A 27,024-nucleotide genomic window follows, 5' to 3' on the forward strand; every position below is an offset into this window, starting at 1 on the left:
TTTGTAATGGTCTTAAGGACCGCAGTGTCACATTTTACTGTTCGAAATTTGAGTTTAAAATGACTTCGCAGTCCTTCCCGAGAAGGTCACCCATCGCTGTGACTCTCGGCTTGTTTAACTTCTTATGTTCTATTTTTCTTATTTATACTTAACTAATTGGCAATTACTAATTATTTGTGTTTATAGCTTATCTAATTGTCTTAAGTGTGGTTCTAATCCCCTTAAATGTCCGGACCGACACCGGTTACCGAAACAGTGAAATATACCAGGCTATACAAATAGGGGTGTTATATTCAAGGCAAGGAGGTGACTCCACACCCTCTCCTCCTCAGCCATCTCCTATCGCCCAAGAACCAGGCAAAACCAGCCACAACTCACACCCCAACCACAATAACCATAACCCTAACCCTAGCTACAAGTCGCACCACAACCACCACAATCCAAGTTTTCCATCGCCTAGCCATTCAGAGACAATACCCACCGAGACTTGTGTGTCCGGCTGAACAACAGAAGGATTATCTCCACCAAGTACATGGACTTTGAGCTGTTGGAGCAAATCGACCTACGAGAGGAGATTGACGGGCTGCTAGATAGCATTGGTTGGACTAGATTTACCCAACTACAATTCCCAGCCTACCATGACACCACCCCGGAGTTCCTAGGGAGTTTCAAGGCCACCCTATGGCCCACAGATCGGGAAGACAGGGGAAGGATCGAATTCAAGCTTCTTGGCATTGATTACGTTATGAACATGGATGAGTTCAATGCGGTGTTTAGCTTTGATAGCGTTGGATTCTAAGAGATTCCGCAAAATCGAATGATCTATAACAGTGTGGACTTTTGGTAATCCATTGCACCAAACACCAACATTTACAACTCCAGCAAATCTAAATCCACCAACATCACCAGTTCCGCCCTGAGATACATGCACTGACTCTCCGCACACACTATAATGGGCCGTGGGGACAGCCTGAGTGTAGTAAACGCTAATGAACTCTTTTTCCTATGGTGTATGGTCACTAGGCAGTGCTGCAGTATCGACTTCTTCTTCTGTTACCACCTTCGCTGCCTATGTCACTAGCCTACAGGGCAAATAGTGCTTGGTGGCCTCATCACAGCCCTCGCACTCCATTTCGACTTCGTCCCGAGGCATCACAGGCTACACTCTATTGGTGGTATAAGCAGAATCGACCAAACCATCTGCATATCCATGGGGATATGCAAGAAGGTTGGGAACACCTGCTTCTGGATCGATGTAGAAGGAAATGTCATTCCCAGAAGAGACGAAGCACAACTAGAGCCTACTGAACCATCAGAGCCACAGGAGGAAGCCCAAGAGCCACTCCACCATGAGTCCCTAGCCAGAGTGCCTCCCTACACTCCACCCCTGACAGACCCCATCCTTGCATACCTTCAGCAAATGAAGACCACCATAAACAACAGGATGTAAGCACTCGAGGATGGTCTCTAGAAGGCCCACAACAAGCTCGACATGGGCATCGAGAGACTCGATGGAGAGGGACCATCATCACCATCAGAGACTTTTTAGAGCTAGGACTTTAGGATAAGATTTTTCATGTAAAAATTTATATGCCCTAATCCTACTCAGTGTTCACAGGTCTCTATTACTTGCTTTTTGTCCAAACTTTAAATTTCTTAATACATAATATGCTTTTTGGTAATTCTGCGTGCTATCCCTTGATTTTGCATATTGTGTTGACATTGAGGACAATGCCAGATTTGAGTTTGGGGGTACGGATGCATTTCATGCATTGCATCTCATTGCTTAATTATATCCATATCATACTTGTGTATCAAAAATTCAGAAAATTTTACAAATTTTGAATTTTTGAACCGGTTTTTAATTTAGAACTATAACCTCAAAAATTAACGAGCTAATAATTGGACTCCACGGGATGAGGAATGAATGTATCTGGATAGGTAAAAAGGCTTTAATCTGTTGTCTGTAAAATAACTTAATCACCTTAGTGGAGCTAGACTAGTTGAACCCCTTCATAGCTATTAATTTGTCACATTGAACTTACAAAGTTAGGAGAAAATTTTTTAAAGACAAACAAACGGAAAATTGCCTCACCAACTCTAGAACATGTCTCTTGGACCTATCGAGGCGAAATCTTAGCATATATTTGAAAAAGAGATGATTAAGGCATTCTTTGATATACCCTCACTAAGCCTTAGCCAGTCCTAATTAAAATATATATCCCTTGTAGCCAATTTGAAACCTATATTTATCCCTTAAAATTTATTGTTTATCTATATTATTTACCTAGCCTCTAGCCTAAACACGTACCATACCCTTTTGAGGAAGCTAAATGCATAAATAAAAGTATATTAAGTGTAAAAAAAAAAAGAAAATGAAGAGAGGATGTAGAACTGAAGAAAGAGTGCAAGTGTGCAATTGAAATCAAAGAAAATTTTACCTTTCCAACCAACAAAAGCAATGAGTTTAGAGGAGAGGAAAAAAGGGACATAAAAAAAAAAGAGGTCCCAAGATAAGTATCATGGAAGCATGCTTGACACTATAAAAAACCAAAAGCCCTTCCTTTCCATACAAAATCAATAGAATAAACTTAGTATACTTGGTATTTTATGCATACATGCTATTCTCATATTTGCATTCCCTAAAAATCTTTCATTGGCAATCAAGTCATTATCCTCTAGCCGTATTACAACCCTTTAAAGACTTTTGATCTTTTGAAAATTGTATGCTACATTAGTGGAGATAGAAAATTGAGATATGCCTATGGAGTTGGAATTGAGTTATTCCATCACAATCATCCATAATAGAGGCAAATTTGGGGGAGTAAGTGTTTTTCAAGTCGATCCTGACAAAATAGATTATTTGTGACTCATTAATAACCTTGCATAGAGGAATAACTAGTTGAAACTCCATGAAAGGTGTGAAGGTTTAAGCAGGTAGCCATTGAAGCCCTTATGCCTTGAAGGAAGGGAATTGATATGAAGGTTGAAGGAGTTCAATTATGTGTATATTGAGTCTATGGTTGTGTTTCTAAGTTTTCCCCTAAAAAGTATTCTAAAAAGAGTTTTGATTTGCTTAAGGACAAGCAAAAGCTTGAGTTTGGGCGTATTTGATATACTTGTATTATATAGATGTTTTTAAGTACATTTGTATAATATTTCATAGCATTTAGAATAGTAATCTCATGCATAACCATTAATCTCATTAACTTCTATAAATTCCATTGCCAAGCTCTTAATTCCATATTTTCTGCATCATTTCAGGTGTTTGGGTGAAGTCTCAGGGCATAGGAGTGCGGAAGGAAACTTGGAACGACCAAAGGATTGAGAAAAGCTGCTGATACACATTACATGGGTCGTGCAAGCAAAGCCATAAACCTGTGTAACCCACTGCCAGAAGAAAGCCAGAAAGCCAAGGAAGAAACAAAAGTACACGGGTCGTGTAACCAAACTTGTGTAAGCTATATAGACCCGTGTAAGTCTCTGCCGGGCTAGGCTTGAAGAATTTTCTAAGAACAGAAGAACACGGGTTGTGTAACCAGACCTATGTAACTAGCGTGGACCTGTGTAAACTCCTGTGCCAATGTAAGACGCAACCATTCAGCTCTAGTAAGTTACACGGCCCTGGGCCGTGTAGTGATACATGGGCCGTGTATCATACGGTAGCCAATTTCCTGATCCAAATTCTAGCTCTTGTTTACACACTCCAAATGGACTCCTAATGCTTTTGGGATTCCAAAGACCTAACCCTATATCAACTATTATAAATAGAAGCAGAAAATGACAACAGGGGAGCTCTCTTTCTAGTTTAACACTTTTGCAGAGCTTTTTGGAGAGTTTCAGAAGTTTCACTTTTTTTCATACTTGCATTCTCCACAACCGTCTTGAAGAGTGGAACATCAGCACTGAAGGGAAATCCTCAGCCGAAGTTCCACAAAGATCAAGATTGCAATCATTCCTCTTCGGTTCTTTTGTTTTATTTCTCTAAGCGAACTATTTATGTTCTTTTATTTTATTTTCTCTATATTGGTTAAACTCACCATGAGTGAGTAATTTCTTTATTCTAGAGTTAGGAGAGTAACACTTGTAATTGTTATTATGGATAAATATTGAGTTTTATTTATTGGATTTGAGTTTAGTTCTTTGATTCAATTTCTTGTGATCTTAATGCATGTGACACCCCTTACCCGTCTACAGTGTAGCCGAGCAAGATATGCCACACAGTGTATCGGAACACCCTATTTTAATTCAATCATTTTTATTCTTCCTAATTTATTTTTTTTTCATAGTTATGGAGTACAATTTGTGAAATATAATTCATTTCAGTCATTTATTGAAATCATAAATTTATTTGAGGTTTCGCAAATTTTATAGAAAATCCGGTGGAGTACCGGCTAAAAATGGAGAAAACAGTTCTTCGTAACCTGTGAAAAACACTTCCAATATTTTCAATCAATCCAAAACTCCATTTCATCAACAAAATCTTAATATTTTTCAATAACATTTCCATTTCTCAATCATTCATTTCATATGATATTCATGCAAATATCATCAATAAATATTCACTTTTTCATTCATAAACATAATTTTCACTATTTACATTAATAACAAAATACATTACATGAGTCTCAATTTCATAAGATAAAATAAAAGTTAATTACAAAATATCAAAACACAACCTAGTGTCCTACCAATGCACTGATGACGGTGAGGTGACACGGATACTATGCAGAGCTGCAGAAGGTCTCACCCAGTCTGTGGTCTACTGGGCTCTCGGTCGGTCTCTCCAGAACCTACGCGTGGCAAAAAGTAACGCGCTAAGCAATAATGCTTAGCGGTGCCAATAATAAAATAAAGTGAAATAACAGTAAATAAATATGCAGTGCATGTCCTGATCTCTTATGCAGACAATTTTTCGATCATAATTGGTAATCTTATTTATTTTGTACTTGTTATATTCATAATTTCATTAAATTTATCCACTTTCATTTTTGGTTGCCTAACCTATACTGGACGACTGGACAGGATAAACAGGTAAACTGGCACTGGGTATCAAGTACCTCGAGCCATCACACCATCGGTCACATATGTATCTCCCGGTGTGCAACAGAATAGCTAATAGGCTGTAATAACATTAGGCACAAGGCCAAGTATCAATACAATGTCAGAATGGCTAAAAGCCATGAAATCACATAATGGTATAATGCCATGTACAGTACTGCTAACTGAACCCTATTGGCATGCCAACCTATCCAAACCAATCTTACTAGGTATACTAGGGCATGTTACACTTTTAAACTTTACAATTCTTGAAATTTAAGTTTAGGTGTTACTATTCATTTCATTGGTCAACTAAAATGTTGATTTTTGCATAGAAAATAGGTACATTGGTTCTAATACTCCCAACATACCACATTTTGCATTCTAAAATTATTGGTATTGGTTGCTAATACCATTTCTAAGCTTAGTGTTAGTTATTCACAATTTTCAGATTTCAAGCCTTATGTTTACTGTTCCATTAGTTATTTGTACAATAGAAATTTGGCAAAGTTGTCTTCATGAAAGTTGTTTCTTATTTTTTATAGTTATATTTTCTTTTTTGAATCACTCCATTTAGAGTTTTGTAGCTCAAGTTATGGCCTAAACACCATAACTGGCCGGATTGGACAGAATCTAAAATTCTGGGCAAAACTGGTTCTGCCAGATTTGGTAACCTAAGTTTAGTTGGCAATATGATTAGGTTATGGTCAGAATTTTGATTTGTGTTCTTCATGAAAGTTGTAGGTCTATGTCTCAGCTTTCTGCTGGTAAAATTTCAGGTCAATTGGACCTTTCTAAACTGAGTTATGACCAAATGAATAAGCACTATTCATTTGGTCATTTTGCCCAGGCAGAATGCAAGTCACCCGGATTAGGGCAATTTTTAGGTCAACTTAGTTTGGTTTTCTGGGCAAGGTTCCTTCACCAAAATTATGCCATTATGTGTCTAGTTTCATGTCCAATTAGCCTTTCACCAATTGAACCTCTACAACTCCAGTTATTGCTGCCCAAACCTACTGGACTCATGGTCAATCCTGCAGGTCAGCCAAGGCAGCAACACTAACTTCAATTCCCACTACACAAACCACTTCATTTCTCATTCAAACATAACCAAATGGTCACTAATTGACCATTAAAACTTACTTTCACCATTGCATGATCAAAGTCTCAATTTCATACTCAAACCATAACTCCAATTTCCACTTCATGGCATACACACACCAAACTCATACCAAATCACTTTATCCATCATCTATACTCATCAATAACATAATTAAGCCACTTAATTTCATCAAAAACCAACAATCCTGAAACTTTCTCATGGCTGTCAAATTTAGAGATTTCATTTACTCAAGTTTTTCTTTTAATTTCACACAATTTCTACTTGATTTAGCATGCTTACAAGATTAAAGAAAGAAAAGAAATTATTTAGTGCACTAACCTTGAATTGGATACTCTTTGGGCTTGTTACAACTTCAATTTTTCTTCAAATTTTTGCTGCCTAAAGCTTCCTCAAGGTGCTAGGTTAATTTTTTGTGAAGGCTAGGGTTTTTATGGTAGAATTGCATGGGATATAAGCTTTGAGAAAGCTTTAATGGTGGAAAAGGTTTAGGGAAGGGTCTCGGCTGGATGAAACAAGGGAGGAAGACAACTGATTTTTTTCAAATTTTATCTCCTTTTAATTGTTTTAATGTGTGCTTGTTGAATTCTAATTGGCCCACAAATTTTATTGCATCATGCTTGCATATACATGATGTCATAATTGGGTATTTGATTCTATTTTCTTTTTCTTTCTTTTCTACTCAATTTCAATTTAATTTTTAGCAATATTTATTTATATTTTATGTCATAATAATTATTTACTTAACTGGACAAGCCGGCTAAAAATCATCTCTGAAGACGAAATGACCAAAATGCCATTCGTTTGGCTTAACAGACTAAAATTGTCTGTACCGATTGAAAAATTTTTCTAAGCATTTTCTTGGCATTCTAATGCTATAGGAACTTCAATTACCCTTCTCAGGAGTCCCAAAAATTATTTTATGAATTTTTCCCCAGGTCTAGGGCTCCTAGTTGTGAGAATCGCCACTTCCTCCTAGGTTACCCATCGCTTGGGCACCGGCTCATTTAACTTGGTTGTATTTTATTTCTAAAATTTTATTTCTAAATTTTTCTTATTAATATTTGAGTTAATTATGGCTCCTCTCTTTAGTTTAAATATTTTTCCGGATGTTCTAGCTGTCCGGACCGACACTGATCAGCGGAACAGTAGAATATACGGAGTTGCTACAGGGAGGGTGTTACAATGCATGCTATGTATTGGTACCCACTTAGTATTGATTGCAAATATTAAATGAAGGACTGAAAGGTAAAGATTAATATTAGAAAATCGAGATTTTGAACGTAGGAAATCTAACCTAGAGATAGGCTGATGACTTTTGTGGAGTTCCAAAATTAATCATAGATCTTAAAAGATTTTAATTAATTTAATCACCACGAAAGTAGGGTTTAGGTTAATTAAAATACACCATGAGTGCCTTGAGAGAGGATTCAGGATATCTTAGGATTAATTTTCATCAAGGCAACTATTCTCAATCCGATGAATAGACAAGATTAAAATCCATAGTATGATTGCAGAAAGAAATCCTAATTCTGAAATTGCTTTTATAAATAGTTTAATTCAAAATTTACTTTCAATGTCTAAACTAGGTTTAACTCATTCTCTATCTATATTCGATCGTCTAAATAGTCAAAATTGCTGTGTAGCCTGGTACTTGCTAATTAATTCCTCGTGGGAATGATACTTTACTCACTACTTTATTACTTATTAGCGATCCGTGCACTTGCGGTGGTTGAAAAACCAGCAAACAAAAAGCCCATAACACCAGGGTTAGAATAAAATATTTACATATAAAATAATTATTTGAAAATTAAGGATGTTATATTAGTATTTTTTAAGTAATAATAATCAGATTTGGGATGAACTTAGGTAATTAAAGATAAGTTTTAATTAAGTTTGAAATAAATTCAAGTGTTAAAAATATTATTCGAGTTCGGATTTGAGTAGGGTAATTTTTAATGATATTTTACTCATTGCCATTCCGTGGTTTGAATAGTATATAATTAGATTTAAGTTTAGTTATTTGAGAAATAATACTTGTGTTGGGTTTAAATTTTATGTATTGGAAACTTGTTACTAAATCTTGTATAAATAAATAATTTAATACAAAAATATATTTTTATGATAATAGTTAAATTTTTCTAAATTATATTTTAAATAAAGAGAATTTAAGTATTTTATGAAATTATTAATTTTAAAATATAAATTATTAATAAAAATTTTTATATAGATTATTAATTAAAATAAATAAAGCTAATTAAGTTTAAAATGGGTATAGATAATTTTGAATAAATTTTAATGAAGCTTGGAGTGAATTCAATTATTATACATTTTAATTGAGTTGAAATTACAGATATCTTACTCATTATAATTCCCTTCTTCCCTCACCCAACCCATGGCACAACCACCATGAATTCCACCATCGAGTGTTGTAGCTTGGTGGTTAACCTGGTCAGACAGTCCTATCCCACCCCTATTTTGACTCCCCTCACTAGCATTGAGCATGATAACTAAATATTATCTCTACTTAGGAGTGCAAGTGGGAGTTGGCGACGGGTTGCCCAATGATTCATTTTACGGGTGCTATTTCAGGTTCGGTAACAGGTTCTTTACTTTGAAATTGGATTAAATTGAGGATATCAACTAATGATTCGAGCCTAAGAAGATTATGACCATTACACTAGGAGGGCCCTCATTTTTCATTAAAAAAAAAAAAAAACCACCATGAACTCCGACAAGCGGATGATTCCATTTAGACAGTAAAGAGAACTAGGAGGAGCGATGATAGCAGCTCGTCCAGAGTGTCGGTAGCCGATTTACAGTAAATGCGGAGTAAAAAATTTTGCTTTATATGGAGAATAAATTTTATGAATTTGTGTTTTGATATTTGGTTGATATGTCATTTTGTTGAATTTGTATTTTGTGATGACAATGATAAACTGAACTGGCCCAAATAATTAAGATGGGGAGAGACAGAATTAAGAGAGAGAGATAGAAAGACAAGTGATAAGAGAGAGACGGAGGGAAAAGCTATACTTATCTTGAACATGATTCAATTGTGGACAAAAGAATTAACCTGTTCAGAAAATTAAATTTATGGATCAAATTGTTTCATTTTTAAATAGAGAGTTAAACCATGATTTTTACGAAATTTCAAGAGTAATTATTTAATTAAAAAAAGACCAATCAAGTCCAAAACAAGGAATGCTTATTTGCCCTGTGATGTAGCTTGCCTTTGTCTCCAATATCAAATATTAAAACCCAACATTCATCGGCCTGGAATGACAAAGAAGAAGGGCTTAATTCAGTGGCTGATGTCATGAAAAATTATGAAGCAGAGATGGGCAGTCTCTCTACGCAATTCTAGTATTTTTTTTTTTTGTTTGGGAAAATGAATTCTGCTAGGGTAGTTCGTAGTTGTGATTAAGCAAATGAGGAGTGTGAACTTTTAATGAAAGAAATACCAAGATTGATACTGAAAGTAATGAAAGTTGCGTCTCAGTAGAAATTTGAGTGCACAAATTGCTCTGTCTGTAAGCAATAGTGTGATAAGTTCATTTGCTTTTCAAATCAAAATTGACTACTCTCTTCAATAAATCCACTATGGGTCCATTGAAGCTTTCCCAAGATTTTTTTTTTTTCAATGAGCACCTCTGTTCTCCACATATTTTATGTTCTTTTCTTTTCTGTTCTGAAGGAAAACAAGAACAAAAAACCCACAAGATATTCACCCGGACAACGACAGGACAGGAAAAGAGACAGACAAAGCTTAATGGTAAGCAGTTTCTTTTGGGTTTGTTTATTATATGATGCAATTTCTTTTTCAAATAAAGATTATTGAAGAAAAATTAAACAGGAATTACTGAGATCATTTGCCTAATTGCATTAACACAAGAAGCAATCACAGTTTTAATTCTTGAAGAACTTGCTTTAAAGTTCAGAAGGGTGATTAATGTTGTATTATGATTTTTGTAATTATAGACCGCGAAAGAAGAGGTGTGGGGTGTGGACCCTGGATCCATATATTTAGCTCAAAAGTGCACATCAAAGATTAAAAAGCACATGCTCAAGGCTTATGCTGTCACATCCAATATCTTCAAAGGGAGCTAGCGATCTCCATGAGAGGACAAGAAAAACTGGCATGGTGGATTCTTGCTTGGACAAGGAGCAGGGTGTCCATCCATGGCTAGGATAAAGACTTTGTTACCATTTTCTTCACACCTCTTCTTGTTATCACGTGCTTCACCTGCAATGCAGGCATAAAAACTTAGTTCAAGCAAAATAAGAGCAAATAAAATGGACAAAAATCAGTAGAAAGAAGTGAGAATAGGCAAGTTAAAAAAGAGAATGTATAGGCAAGTGAACCTCTGTTATAAGTCGGAATTGAGGATTATGGCCACAACCCACAAACACACATTGATCAAAACAACTCATGCTAGCTTGGCATATAAAGCTGCCTGCTACAGTTATTCTTGTGCAAGAGTTGGTGGGTCTACCAAAACATTCATTATCTCTATTTTCTTATTATGATCCATACCAGCAATAAGCCTGCCTCTATCTCTCACAAAGTGTATATGAGTCCATGTCGAAAATGAACTGATGATTTATTCTGTATTACTGATCTTAAGAGTTGATTTTTGGGTTATATGATTAGATTCAATTATCCTCGAGTTGTTAGGTCAACAGCATACACAAGTTCAAGTATAATTTCATCAATCCTTCCTCAACTTATTTCAACTTTATTTCTAGCTTCAATTTGCACCATAACAATATCAAATTTTAATTTAATGCTGCTACAAGTCATTTTGGTTGGATTTTGTTGGAGATCTCGACTTTAGATTTAACACAATAAAAAATTTCTCTCTTCTCCTGTTGTCTCCTCTCTCTTTCTCTCTCTCTCTTCTTTCTTTCTTCTGCCTACTGCATCATCATCCATCCAAAATTAAATTCCTTACAATCAAACACCACAAAAAAAAGAAAAAGAACCACCAAATTTAACAATGAAGCACCAATTCCTATCTTCACCACCTTTAACAACACCTGCGTCTTCCTTCTTCGTCGTCATCTCTACATACCAGCACAACCTCTGCCATGCCATCCCCTTCACATGGTACCACACCTCTCGACTACAGGCCTGCAAACCCAATGCCATAAACCTCCGTCCATTCCCCTCGATCATAGAGCAGCTACCCAATGCTGCAAACCAACACCATGGACCCGTCATTCCCCTTGACGTAACACCTGGAAACTCTTTGAAAAAAAAAAAAAAAAAAAAAAAAACACCAGGAAACTCGAGCAGATCAACGGGACTCTGGATTTACTTAAAGTTTTTGTTTGATTTTCTATTAATTCGTCTTTTAAAAGTTATTGTTGTTGATTATACAGGAATAAGAATAGTATTCATTTCTATCTCTTATTATAAAAAAAAAATTCATAACATTTTTTAAAAATCAGTTCAAGTCGCAATACAAAATAGTCGAATTAATTTTTTAAATAATATTTAAAACTACTTTTTAAAAAATAAAAATATAAATCACAATACTAAGCAATAGGGCAGGTTAAGTGTGAAAGCACAAGCTTGAAATGCTGCGATGATTATAAAATTCACAAGGACAGGTCGTATGCTTTCCGTGAACATTATTGTACAATGATGAACAAGTTCCTTTTCCCTTTCATAAGAAAATAGACAGGTTACTTGCATCTGCATCAACCCTGCCTTTTTCCTAGATATTTTTTCACACTACATATATATCGTCTCTATCATGAATTTATTTTATTTAATTATTTTCATTTTTTTTCTCCTAAATAAGGACACAATGATATGATTTTGGTGCCTTAAACTAATGTTTTCAATCAAATAGAAAATTTGATTCATTTGATTATAACTTTATTTATAATGAGATATATTCTTAATTGTCAATCTTTAATGAAATAAGGCTACGTTTTTATTAAAATTCATTATTCATTTCTAACTTAAAAAAAAAAACACACACACATATGAATTGCAAGCTGTACATAGGAGTAGCTTCTTCTCGTGCAGAGTGAAATGCTTGGGAGCCGCCGTCTTTCTTGTTTCATTAGCCGTCCCCCAGCCAAGCAAATTGCTGTGCTTCTGTGCCTTAATCGCCAAAACATGGACGCGAGGAAAAGTGTACAGCGAGTGCAAGCCCACTATTGTTGACGCAGGGCACAAGCATACAAGCAAAATGCATCGGGGTACTGCCATGAGTCGGTTCAACTTGAATTAAGAAAAAAGAAAGAAAAAAAAATGCAAACAACCAGACAAAAAGATTTGTCCATTTTGACAAACACCCAACAAGAATGCACTAGAGTTGACAAAAGCAAACTCTAATCACTAAACTTCAGCATCCCTGCCCTACTTACCTAATTACGTCAGAGAGGGATCGATCGGAGAGCACCAGCGAGTTTCAAAGTTAAGAATTTTTTTTTGAAAAAAAAATACACACAGGGGCTGCAAAAACCACTGGTCAACGTGCGTGTTTTAACTAGAGTTTTGCAACGTCATTCGGTTCAACAACCGCATGATTAAAATTATAGGATAACTTTCAATGTTTTAACACGCAAAGGCAGCTTCTTTCTTCCTGCGTGGAATTGCAGCATCCTATTCTTGCGTGAAAACAAATTCCTGCTATCAAAAACCCTGCAAATAGGGGATGAAGGCAATTGCATTCCCACTCTGTGCAAGAATATCCCTTCAACAGCTTGAGAAATTTCAACCATTCATTGAAAATAATAAGAGAGCTTACTAAGACACCAAAAAAATATGCCTTTTTTTATTCCAAAGCAAAACTTCTCAGAATACAAATTTATTCCCTGAATACCAACTCTTCAGGTTTCTGACTCAAGCCAGAACAGCGATCTGATAATAGCCAAGCAAACATAACCAAGATGACCAAATTCTACCCTACAATTCACTAAAATTAAAAAATAAAGTAACGGGATAAATAATTCCATTTGTCGGAAATTGATAATGAGGTGGTATCTTCCATTACTTGAAACTCAACTAATGAGAAGAGATCTTAAGATTGAGGGACTTGTTAATCCATGATTTCCAACTCCCACTCCCCTTAGCAATTGCTGAATTTGATCTTGCATCACTGTCCACCTTCACCGGCTGTGGCTTCTTGCATAGCATAAAATTGCGAGAGCCCAGTGATCCTATTGTTTCCCATGGGCTCAGAGCTGCAATAGAATTCAACAAAAATGTTATAATCCCAATATTATTGCAGTTCCAATTATCAAAATTTACAATCCAGTTCAGATAGGTTTTCAACACCCCACAACAAACATAACAAAAAATCATAAGAACAACTAAATTACAACGTAATCTAAAAAAGTTCCAATTTTTGTGGAGATTCTGATTAAAAAATTGACAGTCTCAAATTCGAAAAAAAAAAAAGGGAAAACAAACTACAAGAGGGTTCAGAATTTGCTTACCATCTGACCCAGCATTGGAACAATAAAGAAAGAAATCGTTGAGATTAGAGCCAAGGACTGGAAGCCGACCCTCACGCGCATAAGACTTGAGCGCGGTATCAATAATAGTAGCGACGAGCTCCTCCTCATTCACCACAAATCGGATCGGTCCCGCACTCCCCAATACCGTCACACTGATCAAGAGCCTGTTGCCCTTAGCGGGCTGATTCTTCTTGGGTTTGTAAAGCAACATTTTTTGTTTTTTCAAGCAAATCGAAAAAAAAAATAAACAGATAAAAGAAGATCTCAATGAAGATCAAATAATGGTTAAAAACAGAGAATTTGGATTCTTTCTTTTTTAATTTATCGAAAAGAAAATCTGTAAAACACTGAAATTCGATATGGATTGGCGAGTTCAGGGGTCGACGCCGAGACAGCGATAGTACCAGCCTTCCTTGCAAGATCCAAAAGCGAAAGCGAAGGCAGCAGAGACAACGCCCGCCCTTGATTGGCAAAGGGAGAGCATGTAATTACTAGTGCTTAAGATTTCCACCATTCACAAAGACAACAAAAAGGTCTGGTTTCTTTGGGTGATCTATTTCGCTGATAAGGAAGAAACAGGGGAAGGTTTCCGATAGCTAAGGTTAAGGAGTAGCTTTCCTTTGAGGAAAGGAAACAGAGGAGAGGAGAATTGACAATGGTGATTTGGGCTTTGGATTATTTATATAGAAGAAGGGGTTGAAGATGGGGCTAGGGTTAGGGTTTGTGTGGTTAAATTGGTTTTTGAATTTTTCTTAGCGTGTTCTGTTCTGCTATTATGCGCCGACCTTGAGGAAACGCGTTGCTTTAGGGTTTTCCTCTTGTTTAAATTAAAATTTTTTTAACTGTTTTTATTTAAAAAATAAAAATAATTCTTTTTAAAAAAAAATAATAATTTCATGACAGTTTTTAGTTTGAATTAATTCCTCCATTTTTAATTTATAGTAATTAAATTTTATATAATGATGTAAAAAATAATTAAATAATTTTAATTTTATAAAAATGTGATATTAATTAATTAAATTATCTTTTTTTATCTCATACAGTTATTTTTTATATAAATATTTATTAAATTTAATAAAAATAAAAAATAAAATTAAAAAAATAATTAATCATCTTAAACATATAATAAATAAATTAAAAAAAATAATTAATCAAAATAAAAATATAATAAATAATTTTAAATAAAAGAAAATTTTAAATAGTTTTACTGAATTAGATGCCTTTTGCCTTTGCTTTTGGAGTCCAACGGTGAACTCCAAATTTGCGACTAATCTACAGATTCCCATGTTCAGTGGTTTGTAATTTAAAGAATAAGAATTTTGTTTTCGTATAATAAACATAGAAAGAGAAATCTTATCATATTCAACTCTCTTGGACTGCAAGAAATTCTGCATTAACGTAATATTAAATTTTAAATGGAAAACAGCTAGAACTCTTTTTTTTTTATTATATAGTAAATTATTCCATCAAAATAATATACTTAATTATTAATTTAATATATATATATAGGAAGGAAAATTAAAAATATGAAAATGACACAGTATTAGGAAGAAAATCTGAAGTGGATCGATCTTGGTTACAGCAACAGTGGGCAAGTGGTCCAGATTTATGTTTTTAGCAAATGTGTAGAGTCGCTGGTCGAAGTCCGTGCGGTCGAAGAAGAAGAAAAACAAAACTATGTCGTATCTGAATATCTCATTTCCTGTTATGGGAGTACGTGTTTATTAACATCCTTCTCTTGATAAGGACCACACCAATTATTTGGCACAATTTCGATGGTTGTAGCTTTTTTGCTTCTCTATTATACTTGCCCTGCGCAAATAAGCTTCTATGTTTGGGTTATTATTATTATTTAAAAAAAAGTTAACAAATTGGGTAATAATTAATGAATTCATTGAGATGTATCATTTTTTTTTCCTTAAAAGTTTAAATTTCCAAAAAAGAAAACGCCAATTTGAAATATTCTATTTTCTACATTTTTTTTAAAACTATTCTTTTTTTTTTTGAAAAAAAAACTATTCTATTTCTTACATAGTGAAGAAAAACGATTATCTAATTAAATTTTTTATGATTCACTTTTATGTCATTATAAGCTCCTTTGATGAAAGTTGTAACAAATCAATTTAATTAGACTATACCCAAATTAATTTTTACAGATATAGACTTGCAAAATAAAGAACAATAAATCAGAGGTTCACTAAAAATATGTAAAATTGATTAGAAAAATTATAAAGGTTAAATTGATAGAGGGAACTCCAATAATAATAGGATTTAGAATCCTGAATAATGATATCTTTAGCAGATATAGTTAGTGTTGTACTAGGATATATATATATATATATATATATATATATATATTGATTGCATATTTTAATTTTTCAATGTGATACTACATCAAATATGAAATAAATTATCACAATACTTATCTTATTAATGCATAAATATCCTAGTATAAAAATAGAAGTGAGGGCATAAATTTAAGAGTTAAATCTTCTCATAAACATAACATTTTAGGATAATTGTCAAAAAAAAAACTTTATACTTTTCAAATTTTTGCAGCTCTACTCTGTACTATACAACTCAACTCAACTAAGTTTTTTATCTCAATAATTTGGGGTTTGCTATATGGATTCTCTTTCTCAATTCTAAACGATTTTAGGTTAAATTCTCGAAAATGTGTAATGCTTATAAGTCATATTATATTACTTTCCTCAAAGTCAGTTTAGATCTATTATTTCTTTTCTTTTTATCCTTTAACCTAATGGGCTTTACTTGTCTAATTAGAGCATCCGTATGTTTACGCTTCACACGACCAAACTACCTCAATCTCTTTCTCTCAACTTATCATCAATTGGCACCACTCTTACATTTTCTCTAATACTCTCATTATGGACTTTATCTAGTTTAGTATGACCACTCATCCACCTTAATATTTTCATCTCTGCAACTCTTATCTTGGACACATATAACTCTTTTGGTGTCTAATACTCATTACCATATAACATGGCCAGTCGTATGACTATATGGTAAAATTTTTCTTTCAATTTATTGAGAATTTTGCGATTACTTAAAACTTTTTATACTATGAAAATTATTAATTAATCCTAAAGTTTTTAACTCCTACCAATTTTACCATAACCATTAAGAAAATTGTTATTTCACTAACAGAAACAGCATGTAAACGCTACATAATAATGTAACTTTAATAATATACAATACTTTTCATATTAGTATATTAAAATAATATGTTATTATCAAAAAATATATATTTTCAGTTTCTTTAAGTATCTTAATCCTATATTTTTATTTCATCTGCTAACACTAAAGAACTGTTTAAATGCAACTTCTCAAATATATATTAATACAAGATATTTACATTGAATTAAACATATTTTTTTCTTTTATTTGAAGATATGTCTTCCTCTTTTATGTAGACTACAATTAGGTTATACTTATTGGCGTCTGACATAGTGTTTCTATTAGTGAGATAATAGTTTTTTTAATAGTAGAGTAGAATTAGCAAAAATTAAAAAGTTTAAGATTTAATTAATAATTTTCATACCAAGAGGTAAAATCACAAAAATTTGAAAGATACAAAAAGTTTTTTTTGGCAGTTACCCTAACATTTTCAAATAAATGAAATATTAAAATTTAATATTTTTATTTTTATTTTTTTATATAAATTTCGACTATCAAACGCTCGTTACCGCGCATTTAAGTTTGCTTTAAAAATTGAAATTACATTAATTCAACTTTGGTACTTCATTCATTTTCTTTGTCTGGTATATATTTAAAGAATAATTTAAATTTTTTTATGCTAATTCATTTAATTTACTTCAAATTTAATAAAACCAACATGTAATCATATAACTATATACTTTAAGGCCTCTTCATTTATAGAAAATTGAAATAGTTTTCTGATTTTTTTTTAACTAGAAAACAAAGTTTATATTCATGTAAAAATTAGCTTTTCAAAATTTTAGAATAATTAAAATTTAGAAAATAGTTTTAAATTTTAATTTTCATTTTTTATAATAAAAGTTATATATATATAGTTTTAATTTTTTTACATGAAAAATGATGACTTTTTTATAATTCAATTATACTATAAATTTTCATAATTAAAATTTGAATTATTATTTAAAAAGATATATTTATTTGCAATATAAAAATTAATCATATTATTATAAAATAAATAATATATATTAAAAATGTTGATAATAAAATAAATTTAAAATATATTTTATAATAATTTATATTTTAGTTTTAAAATATATATATGAATAATATGTAATTTTGAAAATTATAAAATTATTTTTATCATTGATAGATAAGCACATTTTTTATATTTTATCTTATTTTCTATAAAAAATAAAAATCTAAAATTCTCTTTAATAAATTCTTAATTTTATTTTTTTATATATATAATTTTAATGTATCTAAAAACAATAACCGTTTCCACTTCCATGTGATTATAAAATAAATAGTTTCGGCCTAAAAGAGTAGAGATTATTGTCCTGTTGGGGGCCCTCCACATGCATTTTCTGTCACCCAGGAAAAGATCCCCACGCAATTCGCCAAGTTTCTGAGTTCTGATCCAACCTAATGACGACAGGCTACATAATATGCGAATAAGATATTTTGTGATTGTTACCTAGATTGATCATCTTCTATCCATCGGTATCTAACAAGTTAAAAGGTTGAGGAGATGTTCTCATGATCTTGGTTTTTTACCTACCTACAGACGCCGACTAATTCATCTTAACTGCGATATTAAAGATAAAAATTAGAATATTATTTTGATAAAATTTAAAATTGAAATTTTAAAATATAAAATTATATAATACTCTTTTTTTTTTTATACTTTCTCATAAAAAAAGTCACCCTTAATTTAAGAGAGAGAAGTGTAATATATAAATAGAAAATTTATAAAATAATCTTAGATGTTTTCTTAATGTGGATATAAAATTTTTGTTGTTTTTTAAATTGAAGAGAATGAGTTTTATATATTAGTAAAAAGGTAAAAATTCCTTTTAAACACTTATAGTCAATTAAGTTCTGAAAATTAAATGGGTCACATAAACCCTTAAATTTTTTTAAAATGGTCATTTAAACCTTTAAAATTTTAAAAATAACTTTAAGAATTTCAAGTGCTTAATATCATTAAGTCTTAGTTAAAGAATTAAAAAAAAGGAAATTTTAACCCTTAAAAATTAATCTGGTGGTTATTTAAGGTCCATTGAATAAATAAATTTAATTTTAATATTTTAATAATTAAGTTTATAAATAAATTATATTAATTTATATTATTAATAAATAAAAAAAAATAATTTTATAAAAGAACACTTTAAAAATTTAGATGTTTCTTTATTTTCTCATCACCAAACACTAAACTTTAACCTCAAAGTCTCATTAATAAATTTTAAAATACAATTAAAAATATATATAGATGTTATTCTATGTGTAAGATAAATACTCTCAATCCGCATTAATACTATCTTTATTACTTTTTATATTTATTTTAATTAATTTTATAAAATAAAAATTTTAAAGTTTTATTTTTTATATTTTTTTTACACTTATAACACAGTCTATCATGATCATTTTATTTTTAAATAATAATAATAACTTAGAATGCGTCATATAATAATAATAATAATAATAATAATAATAATAAATATTCTTAATACTTCAAAATTAATTTATATATAGTAAATATTGTCACTCAGTATCATAAGGACATTGACTAATTTTTATAATCATAAAATTTTATTATTCTTATAATTAAATATTTTTTCTTTCGATTAAGTCCTACTTTTTAAAAAAATAATCATTGCTAATCAACATTAGATTATTTTTTCTTTATTTTCATAAAAAATTAGTTTTTTTTTTTAATTTCTAAAAAAATAATAGTATACTAAAATTACATAAAGAGATAAAAAAAAGACCAAAGATTTTATATGGTATTTTCTTTCCTCACAAAATAAAATAAAAAATTTAATAATATTGGAGATAAAAAAAAAAGCAGAAAATTGGAAAAAAAAATAAAAGAAGGAAAAAAAAATTATGGTCTAGTCAGCAGAGCCCATGAGGCCATGGGGCTCAACGGGCACACTGGCCCGTTATTCTTGCACCACATTGAGATGGAGCTCCTCTGGTCTAAGAACACCAAGTTAACCCAAGGTTTTGCAAGGGTCACAGGATTCAACTCCTGGCTCAGTTTCATAAAATAATAATAATAACAATAAAAACTCCTGGCTCAGAAGGGGTGGGCCAGGAATTAGCCTTCACCTTGGATTGCATTCTCGCGTCACTGTTCTGAGCGTTCGTTGAAAGCTAGAAGCTTAGCAATGAGGACCTAGGGACTGAGGAACAGAAGGCCTTCGCATATTTCTTCGATGTGGGACTCCTGATCCTGTTACAACTTTGAAAGAAGGGCAGAGCAAGCATATTAGCGGTGGCCACGCGGGCATACACGTGCAATCGCGAGAGGCTTTTGTTCTGATTCTTAACATTCTTTTCTAGAAACTATAATTTACACGCGTTGCAATCAACCAATTACATTCCTCAGATTGCCCATTAATTTTTTTCCTTTCCCTTTTTTTTTTTGCCTAATTTATATAATATTGCCTTTTGAAAAATTTTGAGTCATCTGAAATTGTTTCCGTCTCAAGCTTTTGGCAATGGAGAACATTCTTGGTCTTCTTAGGATTCGGGTGAGAAGAGGGGTAAATCTAGCAGTTCGTGATCATGGTGGTAGCGATCCTTATGTGGTCGTCACCTCGGGACACCAGGTCTCCTTCTACTTTTCTCTGATTTTCTTTTCTTTTTTAATTTATCTGCTTTAATTTATGTTTTTAGTCTATTCAATCTCTCTAAGTTGATTTTCTGATTCATCTTTTTTTTTTTTTTTTAAGAAATAATGTTTTAGATTACCCTCTTTAGCTGAATTAAGATAATATATATGTTTTTAGCCTTTGAATCATATTCTCACTCCCTTAGAGTTGCATTTCTTTTGAGGAGAAATTGGGCATCTTTTACCTGTTTTTGTAATGCTCTATTTAATTATGATTGAGGGAAATTGGTTTGGTAATTTATTTTCTTCAATTTTTTTAATATTTTTAATAATAAATTATTCTGTTTTAGATAATTTTTTTCTATAAAAAATGTATTAAATAGTTTTTGGTCTTCAATCTCTGTTGGTTTTTGTTATAATAATCTAATAGATGCTTAAACTTCATAATTTGGCATGTTGGGTTAGATTTGGGGAGGGAAAAGAAGAAGAGGAAGAAAAGAGTTTGCTTTTTTTCATAGATGTCTCCAGAGAAAGGGTAGTATTTTTTAATAGCGAATCATGAAGCTTAAGAGAAATATTGCTTTAGCGGTGGCCATTTTCATTGCCCATCGTAATGTGGAATTTTTTATTTTCTTCAAGGTGAATTTAGAACTAAAAATATTTGGTTGTATGATATTCTTATTGTAACTCTCTTCTGATCCCTTATGTGTTGATGCAGAAACTGAAGACTCGAACGGAGAAAAATAACTCCAACCCTGAATGGAATGATGAATTAACTCTTTCCATCACAGATTTGAATGTTCCAATAAAATTAGTAAGTAATTCCTCTGCATTATTCATTTTGTTATTTATATAAAGTCAAGTAAGAGGCAAGAAGTCCCAACCATTTTCTTGTTAAACCTATTTAACGAAAAAAAAAAAAAGACAGATAAACCTAACGCCTAACTTATGCAAACATTTCTCATTGGTCTAATGACCATAATTTGGTGTCTCTGACTGCATTTTCCTCATCAATGATTAAATAGATTTTTTTGAAAATGGTAGTGTTATTTTTGAATATTAATGAGGAATTGGTCTTAACAGAAGATGGTGAAAAATGATTCATATAGCTAATCTCAATTAATTTGGAATTAAGACTTAGCTACTGCTGTTGCTGCTGTTGGGTGCTGTTATTTTTGAAGCATCTATTAACTTTTCTTGAGCACTAGATGTTCTGGTTTGATTAAATTTGCTTAGGAAATGTCATTTCCTCTTTCTTCCTTGCTTGGAATGGCTACAGAAAAGAGATCTTGAAAGCTTATGTTACAGATTTCTCCAATTGACTAACTCCATCAATTTTTATATTCTTTTGTAGGAAGTTTTTGACAAAGACACATTCACTGAGGATGACAAGATGGGCGATGCAGAAATTGACATCAAACCATATATAGAGATTCTTAAGATGGGCCTGCAAAATCTCCCAAATGGCTGTGTAGTAAAAAAAGTTCCTCCAAAAGTGGACAACTGCCTTGCTGACGAGAGCCATATCATTTGGAACAATGGCGAAATCACCCAGGACATGCATCTCAGATTGAGAAATGTAGAGTGTGGTGAAGTGGAGGTTCAAATTAAGTGGATCAATGTTCCAGGTAGCAAGGGATTGGAAATTGAAGGTAGCAGCTAAACATGTTGATCTGCTCATACTTTATGATGTATGTATATATTCAAGCTTCAGGACCTTGCTTGAAATGAGATTTAGCAACTTTAATAAACACAAAGAGATGTTTAGCTATTTATGCTCCTATGTAATAGTGAGAATCATGTAGTGCATAATGTGTGGGCACATGTGTATTTGGTTCCTATTTACCTCTCAGTTTTTCTGCAACCTTGCGCTGTTTTTCGTGTTGTAACTTCTTTTCAGGTTTTGTTGCCCAAGTTGGGGGTAAGGGTGGCTTATCGGTTTGGTTTAAGCAGGTGATGTTTATGCTAAGTTTTTTCTGAACTTTTAATTAATAATAATTCTCTACTTAAAAAAAAAAAAACTGCCTATGCAATGTGTGTTTTTGCATACCACATCAATAAAACCTCAATGACTTGCAAGAATATGTGCTTTCCATGAAATAGAAAAGTTAGAAGAACACTATGGAACCAGCTGAAGCAATGTGATTGCGCGAATGAGTTGCCTGGTTTCAGTATTCAGGACATGATCCTCTACTGGGAACCATTTTCCTGAGTTTATCATTACATACTCTGCTGGGAATGTGGTGTCTGTGTCTATATGTTCTCTAGATTGTGGAGCTTCTAAAAATTCAGATAAAATGGGCATCTAGGCTTGGGCCAAAAAAATCTTAACCAAATTGGATTCATCCATTATAGTCATGCTGTCTCCTCAGCCATGTTTATTGGGAATTTGGGGCTGCAAGCCAAATGTAAGAATCAATATAATAACTCAAAATCTCATATGCCAAGATCAAGAAAACAAATCAACATCACACATGACGTCCATCCTTTCAAATTTGTTATTTCGACTTGTGTTTTTACTTGCTATGAATGCTATTCCCTTTTTTTTTGGCAACCCTTATAATGAGAACCATGCAAGAATAATAGAATATCCCCTTGTCTTGTTCATATCACACATGGAGAATATCAACTCTGCATGGCCACATCTTATGAAAGAAAATACAGGACATGGCTAGGACAAAAGGAGAGGAAAAAAATCTACAGGCCTTTGGAAGTTTGTATGATAGATATTTTTCTTTTCCAAAGGATGGCTACGAATTGTAGGGTTATAATTTATTTGGTTAATGTTAATACTTTATCTTCCCAACTTACTCTCTTTGTACGAAAAAATCTCTCTTGAAGAAATAAAACTTTTCAAACTAGCTAACTAAGAGCGCCAAGTTCAGCTCAGAATTCATGGCTTCTACTCCAACATCCTCGATATCCCTGCAAAGCAATGCCCCAAGATCGTGCTTCCCATCTTCATCATCACCACCAACAAATTCATTTCAGGCTAATCTTAAATTTTCATTTTCACTGCACTCAACTAAAGTTGCACGCATAAGATCTTCTAGTACTACAAACTACAATGAAGTTGTTATTGATGAAGAAATGGATAGGATCAGGAGGCTTCAAAATGGTTCCGACGTTCGTGGGGTAGCACTGGAAGGCGAGAAGGGTAGGACGGTGGATCTTACTCCTCCGGCGGTGGAAGCCATCGCTGAGAGTTTTGGTGAGTGGGTTATCCGGCGCTTGGAAAAGGAACGAGGACGAGTGGTTGAGGATGTGAGGGTCTCACTTGGTAGGGACCCACGAGAATCAGGAGCTTCTTTGAGTGTAGCTGTGTTTGCAGGCCTTGCTCGTGCTGGTTGTATGGTGTTTGATATGGGACTCGCCACCACTCCAGCTTGTTTCATGAGTACATTGCTACCTCCATTTGCCTTTGATGCATCCATAATGGTAAAGTAGAGAGCACTCAAATTATTCAAATAGAAAAGTTTTTCTGAGTGTATCTATATCAGTTTCAAAGGGAAATATGGCATGCTAAAATGTTGCTTTGCAGATGACAGCGTCGCATTTGCCATATACTCGTAATGGCTTAAAATTTTTCACTAAGAGAGGAGGGCTAACCTCGCCGGAGGTTGAGGAGATATGTGACAAAGCAGCCCGGAAGTTTGCAAATAGGCTTGCAAAAGTGTCGACAATGCTCAACACTCCACCAAAGAAAGTTGATTTCATGAGCACTTACGCCAAGCATCTCCGGGACATCATCAAGGAGAAAGTGAACCATCCCTTGCACTATGACACCCCTCTTGAAGGATTTCAGGTTTATTTTTAATTATTTTTGCCTCTGTTACAATCTGTTTGCTTCCCTATTCTCCAGCAAGAGTGCAAACCCACACCTATCCCATATTGCATTATCCTTTCATCTCTTAGGAATTTTGGGAGTCAGAGCAAAGATGTGGCGCTAGTTAAGCTACTTGGTTGATACGTTGTCTTGTATAGTTATATGTTTTTGACTTCTTGCATCTTATTTACGCTCAAAAAAGACAAAAAGAAAAAAAAAAAAATCATATTTTGGTTTATGGGCCCAACACAAGAAGATCAACATTATAAGACCCATAATTGATCCTTTTTGCATAAGCTTGCTTGTATTAAAATGACCTTAATCATCTTGTTTTGGCATCTAATGTGGGATTTAGTCCATCACCCAGTACTCTCAAATGCAAATGGATTGAATTTTGATCGATATACTCAACTGTTACTTAGCTGTAGCTCGTTTTTGTTAGTCCATGGGTTTTTTTGGGTCTGACATGCTGGGCTCATTCATCATCATCTGCGTTGATGCCCTATTAAATTTTAGACCCAAAAGGAGTCGATGAACATCAGCATAACTCATAAGGCCCATATTATTGGACTTCTTCAGATATATGTATTTGCCTCTACAAGACTACAACTCCCCTTGTTTAATATTCACTTTGGCGTTCTTTACTGATGTGTAATTTAATCCTACCGTCCAATAGGATTCAAATGAACTTATCCAGTCCAGGAATTTGTATATGATCAAGGTTGATTTTACATGTTGCTACAATCATCTCCTAAAATTGCAGATAATTGTAAATGCTGGAAATGGATCAGGAGGATTCTTCACATGGGATGTGCTAGACAAGCTTGGAGCAGATACCTTTGGTTCACTTCACTTAAACCCAGATGGAATGTTCCCCAACCACATTCCTAACCCTGGGGACAAAACAGCCATGGCACTAACTAGAACTGCTGTGCTAGAAAATTCAGCTGACCTTGGAATTGTTTTCGACACAGATGTAGATCGCAGTGGAGTTGTTGATAATAAAGGCAACCCAATCAACGGTGACAAGCTCATTGCTCTTATGTCTGCTATAGTTTTGAAGGAACATCCTGGAACTACAATAGTTACCGATGCCCGAACAAGCATGGCACTTTCAAGATTCATTACCGATAGAGGAGGACAGCATTGCTTATATCGTGTTGGTTATAGAAATGTGATTGATAAAGGTGTCCAGCTTAATAGGGATGGCATTGAAACGCATCTCATGATGGAAACATCAGGACATGGCGCTCTTAAAGAAAATCATTTCCTTGATGATGGTAAGTCTTGTGCATCTTGTTACTTGATTTATATACTTGAATAATGAATTATTTGAGAGAAATACTAATACGATTGACAAATTATTATATTTGTTTCTGTAGAATCTACCTGTAAAAGTTGCATGCGTAATGCACGTACAATTAAAATCTCTCAATTGTATATGATTTATATTATATTATAATTGTTTTTTTTTTTTTTTATAAATTACGGTTTAAAGCAAAGTGTGTAATGTGCGTATAATTGATACAGTTTAAGTACATATGCTATATTATTTACAAGGAATTTCACAGAAATTAGATGTTCAAAATATAATTGCAAATCCAATTAAATAGACCAATATAATGCTAATTTCTTTGATACAATTAGTATTTAATTTAGCTACTTTGAGTTGTAATAATTTTATTCATTACTAACAATTCTATTTTCCAGGGGCTTACATGGTGGTAAAAATTATAATTGAAATGGTGCGTATGAAACTAGACGGATCAGATGCAGGTATTGGCAGTCTCATAAGAGATCTTGAAGAGCCTTTAGAATCGGTAGAGCTAAGGATGAATATAATCTCTGAGCCTAGAGACGCCAAAGCAAGAGCCATTGAGGCAATTGAAAAATTTCGAAGCTGCATTGAGGTACATACAAAGCCATAACAGGAAACCTCTTAATTGGTGAACATTAAAATGGATATCTACATATAGCTTTAAATATTCATGGATAAGGACACACTTTGTAGGAAGGAAAACTCGAAGGTTGGGAATTAGACTCCTGTGGAGACTGTTGGGTAAGCGATGGCTGCCTCGTGGACACAAACGACACTCCAGCTGCTGTGGATGCTTACATGTACAGGTGTAGTAAAAACCAATATGAGAGTTCGCAATCTTCTGGGATTTGCATGTATATATGATTCTTGAATATGTTGTTTCTTCATTAAAAAGTTGTATAAATATTGTTCCAAGAACAGGGCTAAGGTATCTGATAAAAAAAATAGAGAATACGGTTGGGTACACCTGAGGCAGAGCATTCACAATCCAAATATCGCTGTAAATATGCAGTCAATGGTCCCTGGAGGATGCCATTCCATGACAAAAGTTCTTAGAGACAGGTATGTGATATTTCGTTATTTGGGTCTACGCAAATAATTTTTTAATTATGTGAATGCTTATATTATATTGATTGATAATGTTATCAGATTTCTCGAGGCAAGTGGAGTAGACAAAATCTTAGACATCTCTCAGATCGACAAGTATGCTAGGACTGGACTAGTGAAATGAGATGAAGCTTTCATGAATAATTGGAACGGCTTTAATTACAATTTATAGAGAGAATTTATACTACGTACAGTTTCCTATTGAAAATCCATCAACTCTGTAATATACAAACTAATTATAGCATACCCTTCATCTGTAGTTTATTATTTTATATCAAATCAAAGGGTAAATATAAATAATTTATATTTGATTAAAAAATAATTATCATATACTATAA

General features: G+C 33.1%; 3 protein-coding genes across 3 annotated transcripts; 2 read left to right on the top strand and 1 right to left on the bottom strand.

Moving 5' to 3' along the window:
* Positions 1 to 12,927: 12,927 nt before the first annotated feature.
* LOC110639757 (uncharacterized protein At4g22758) lies at positions 12,928 to 14,430 on the bottom strand. The gene is made up of 2 exons (XM_021790833.2): positions 13,619 to 14,430; positions 12,928 to 13,363 (listed from the first exon to the last, which is right to left on the bottom strand). Exons 1-2 carry the CDS (start codon positions 13,848 to 13,850, stop codon positions 13,185 to 13,187), a joined length of 411 nt encoding a protein of 136 aa, XP_021646525.1. The 5' UTR covers positions 13,851 to 14,430; the 3' UTR covers positions 12,928 to 13,184.
* Positions 14,431 to 19,917: 5,487 nt separating this feature from the next.
* LOC110639759 (protein C2-DOMAIN ABA-RELATED 7) lies at positions 19,918 to 22,299 on the top strand. Its single transcript, XM_021790834.2, has 3 exons — positions 19,918 to 20,433; positions 21,154 to 21,249; positions 21,790 to 22,299. Exons 1-3 carry the CDS (start codon positions 20,323 to 20,325, stop codon positions 22,096 to 22,098), a joined length of 516 nt encoding a protein of 171 aa, XP_021646526.1. The 5' UTR covers positions 19,918 to 20,322; the 3' UTR covers positions 22,099 to 22,299.
* An 887-nt stretch (positions 22,300 to 23,186) lies between these two features.
* Positions 23,187 to 26,983, top strand: LOC110639743 (uncharacterized). The gene is made up of 7 exons (XM_021790818.2): positions 23,187 to 23,873; positions 23,977 to 24,240; positions 25,025 to 25,541; positions 25,972 to 26,171; positions 26,273 to 26,385; positions 26,501 to 26,641; positions 26,729 to 26,983. Exons 1-7 carry the CDS (start codon positions 23,331 to 23,333, stop codon positions 26,808 to 26,810), a joined length of 1,860 nt encoding a protein of 619 aa, XP_021646510.2. The 5' UTR covers positions 23,187 to 23,330; the 3' UTR covers positions 26,811 to 26,983.
* Positions 26,984 to 27,024: the final 41 nt, after the last annotated feature.

The sequence above is a fragment of the Hevea brasiliensis genome, chromosome 18 (genome assembly GCF_030052815.1).
Source record: "Hevea brasiliensis isolate MT/VB/25A 57/8 chromosome 18, ASM3005281v1, whole genome shotgun sequence".
Taxonomy (NCBI): domain Eukaryota; kingdom Viridiplantae; phylum Streptophyta; class Magnoliopsida; order Malpighiales; family Euphorbiaceae; genus Hevea; species Hevea brasiliensis.

What these genes read in the sequence shown, in the direction of transcription:
- LOC110639757 (XM_021790833.2), bottom strand. Translation starts at nt 13,850, where the DNA reads ATGTTGCTTTACAAACCCAAGAAGAATCAGCCCGCTAAGGGCAACAGG. An exon ending in TTCCAATGCTGGGTCAGATG is followed by an intron (nt 13,364 to 13,618) that starts GTAAGCAAATTC and finishes ATTCTATTGCAG; the next exon opens with CTCTGAGCCCATGGGAAACA.
- LOC110639759 (XM_021790834.2), top strand. Translation starts at nt 20,323, where the DNA reads ATGGAGAACATTCTTGGTCTTCTTAGGATTCGGGTGAGAAGAGGGGTA. An exon ending in TCGTCACCTCGGGACACCAG is followed by an intron (nt 20,434 to 21,153) that starts GTCTCCTTCTAC and finishes GTGTTGATGCAG; the next exon opens with AAACTGAAGACTCGAACGGA. An exon ending in TGAATGTTCCAATAAAATTA is followed by an intron (nt 21,250 to 21,789) that starts GTAAGTAATTCC and finishes ATTCTTTTGTAG; the next exon opens with GAAGTTTTTGACAAAGACAC.
- LOC110639743 (XM_021790818.2), top strand. Translation starts at nt 23,331, where the DNA reads ATGGCTTCTACTCCAACATCCTCGATATCCCTGCAAAGCAATGCCCCA. An exon ending in AATTTCGAAGCTGCATTGAG is followed by an intron (nt 26,172 to 26,272) that starts GTACATACAAAG and finishes CACACTTTGTAG; the next exon opens with GAAGGAAAACTCGAAGGTTG. An exon ending in GTGGATGCTTACATGTACAG is followed by an intron (nt 26,386 to 26,500) that starts GTGTAGTAAAAA and finishes TTCCAAGAACAG; the next exon opens with GGCTAAGGTATCTGATAAAA.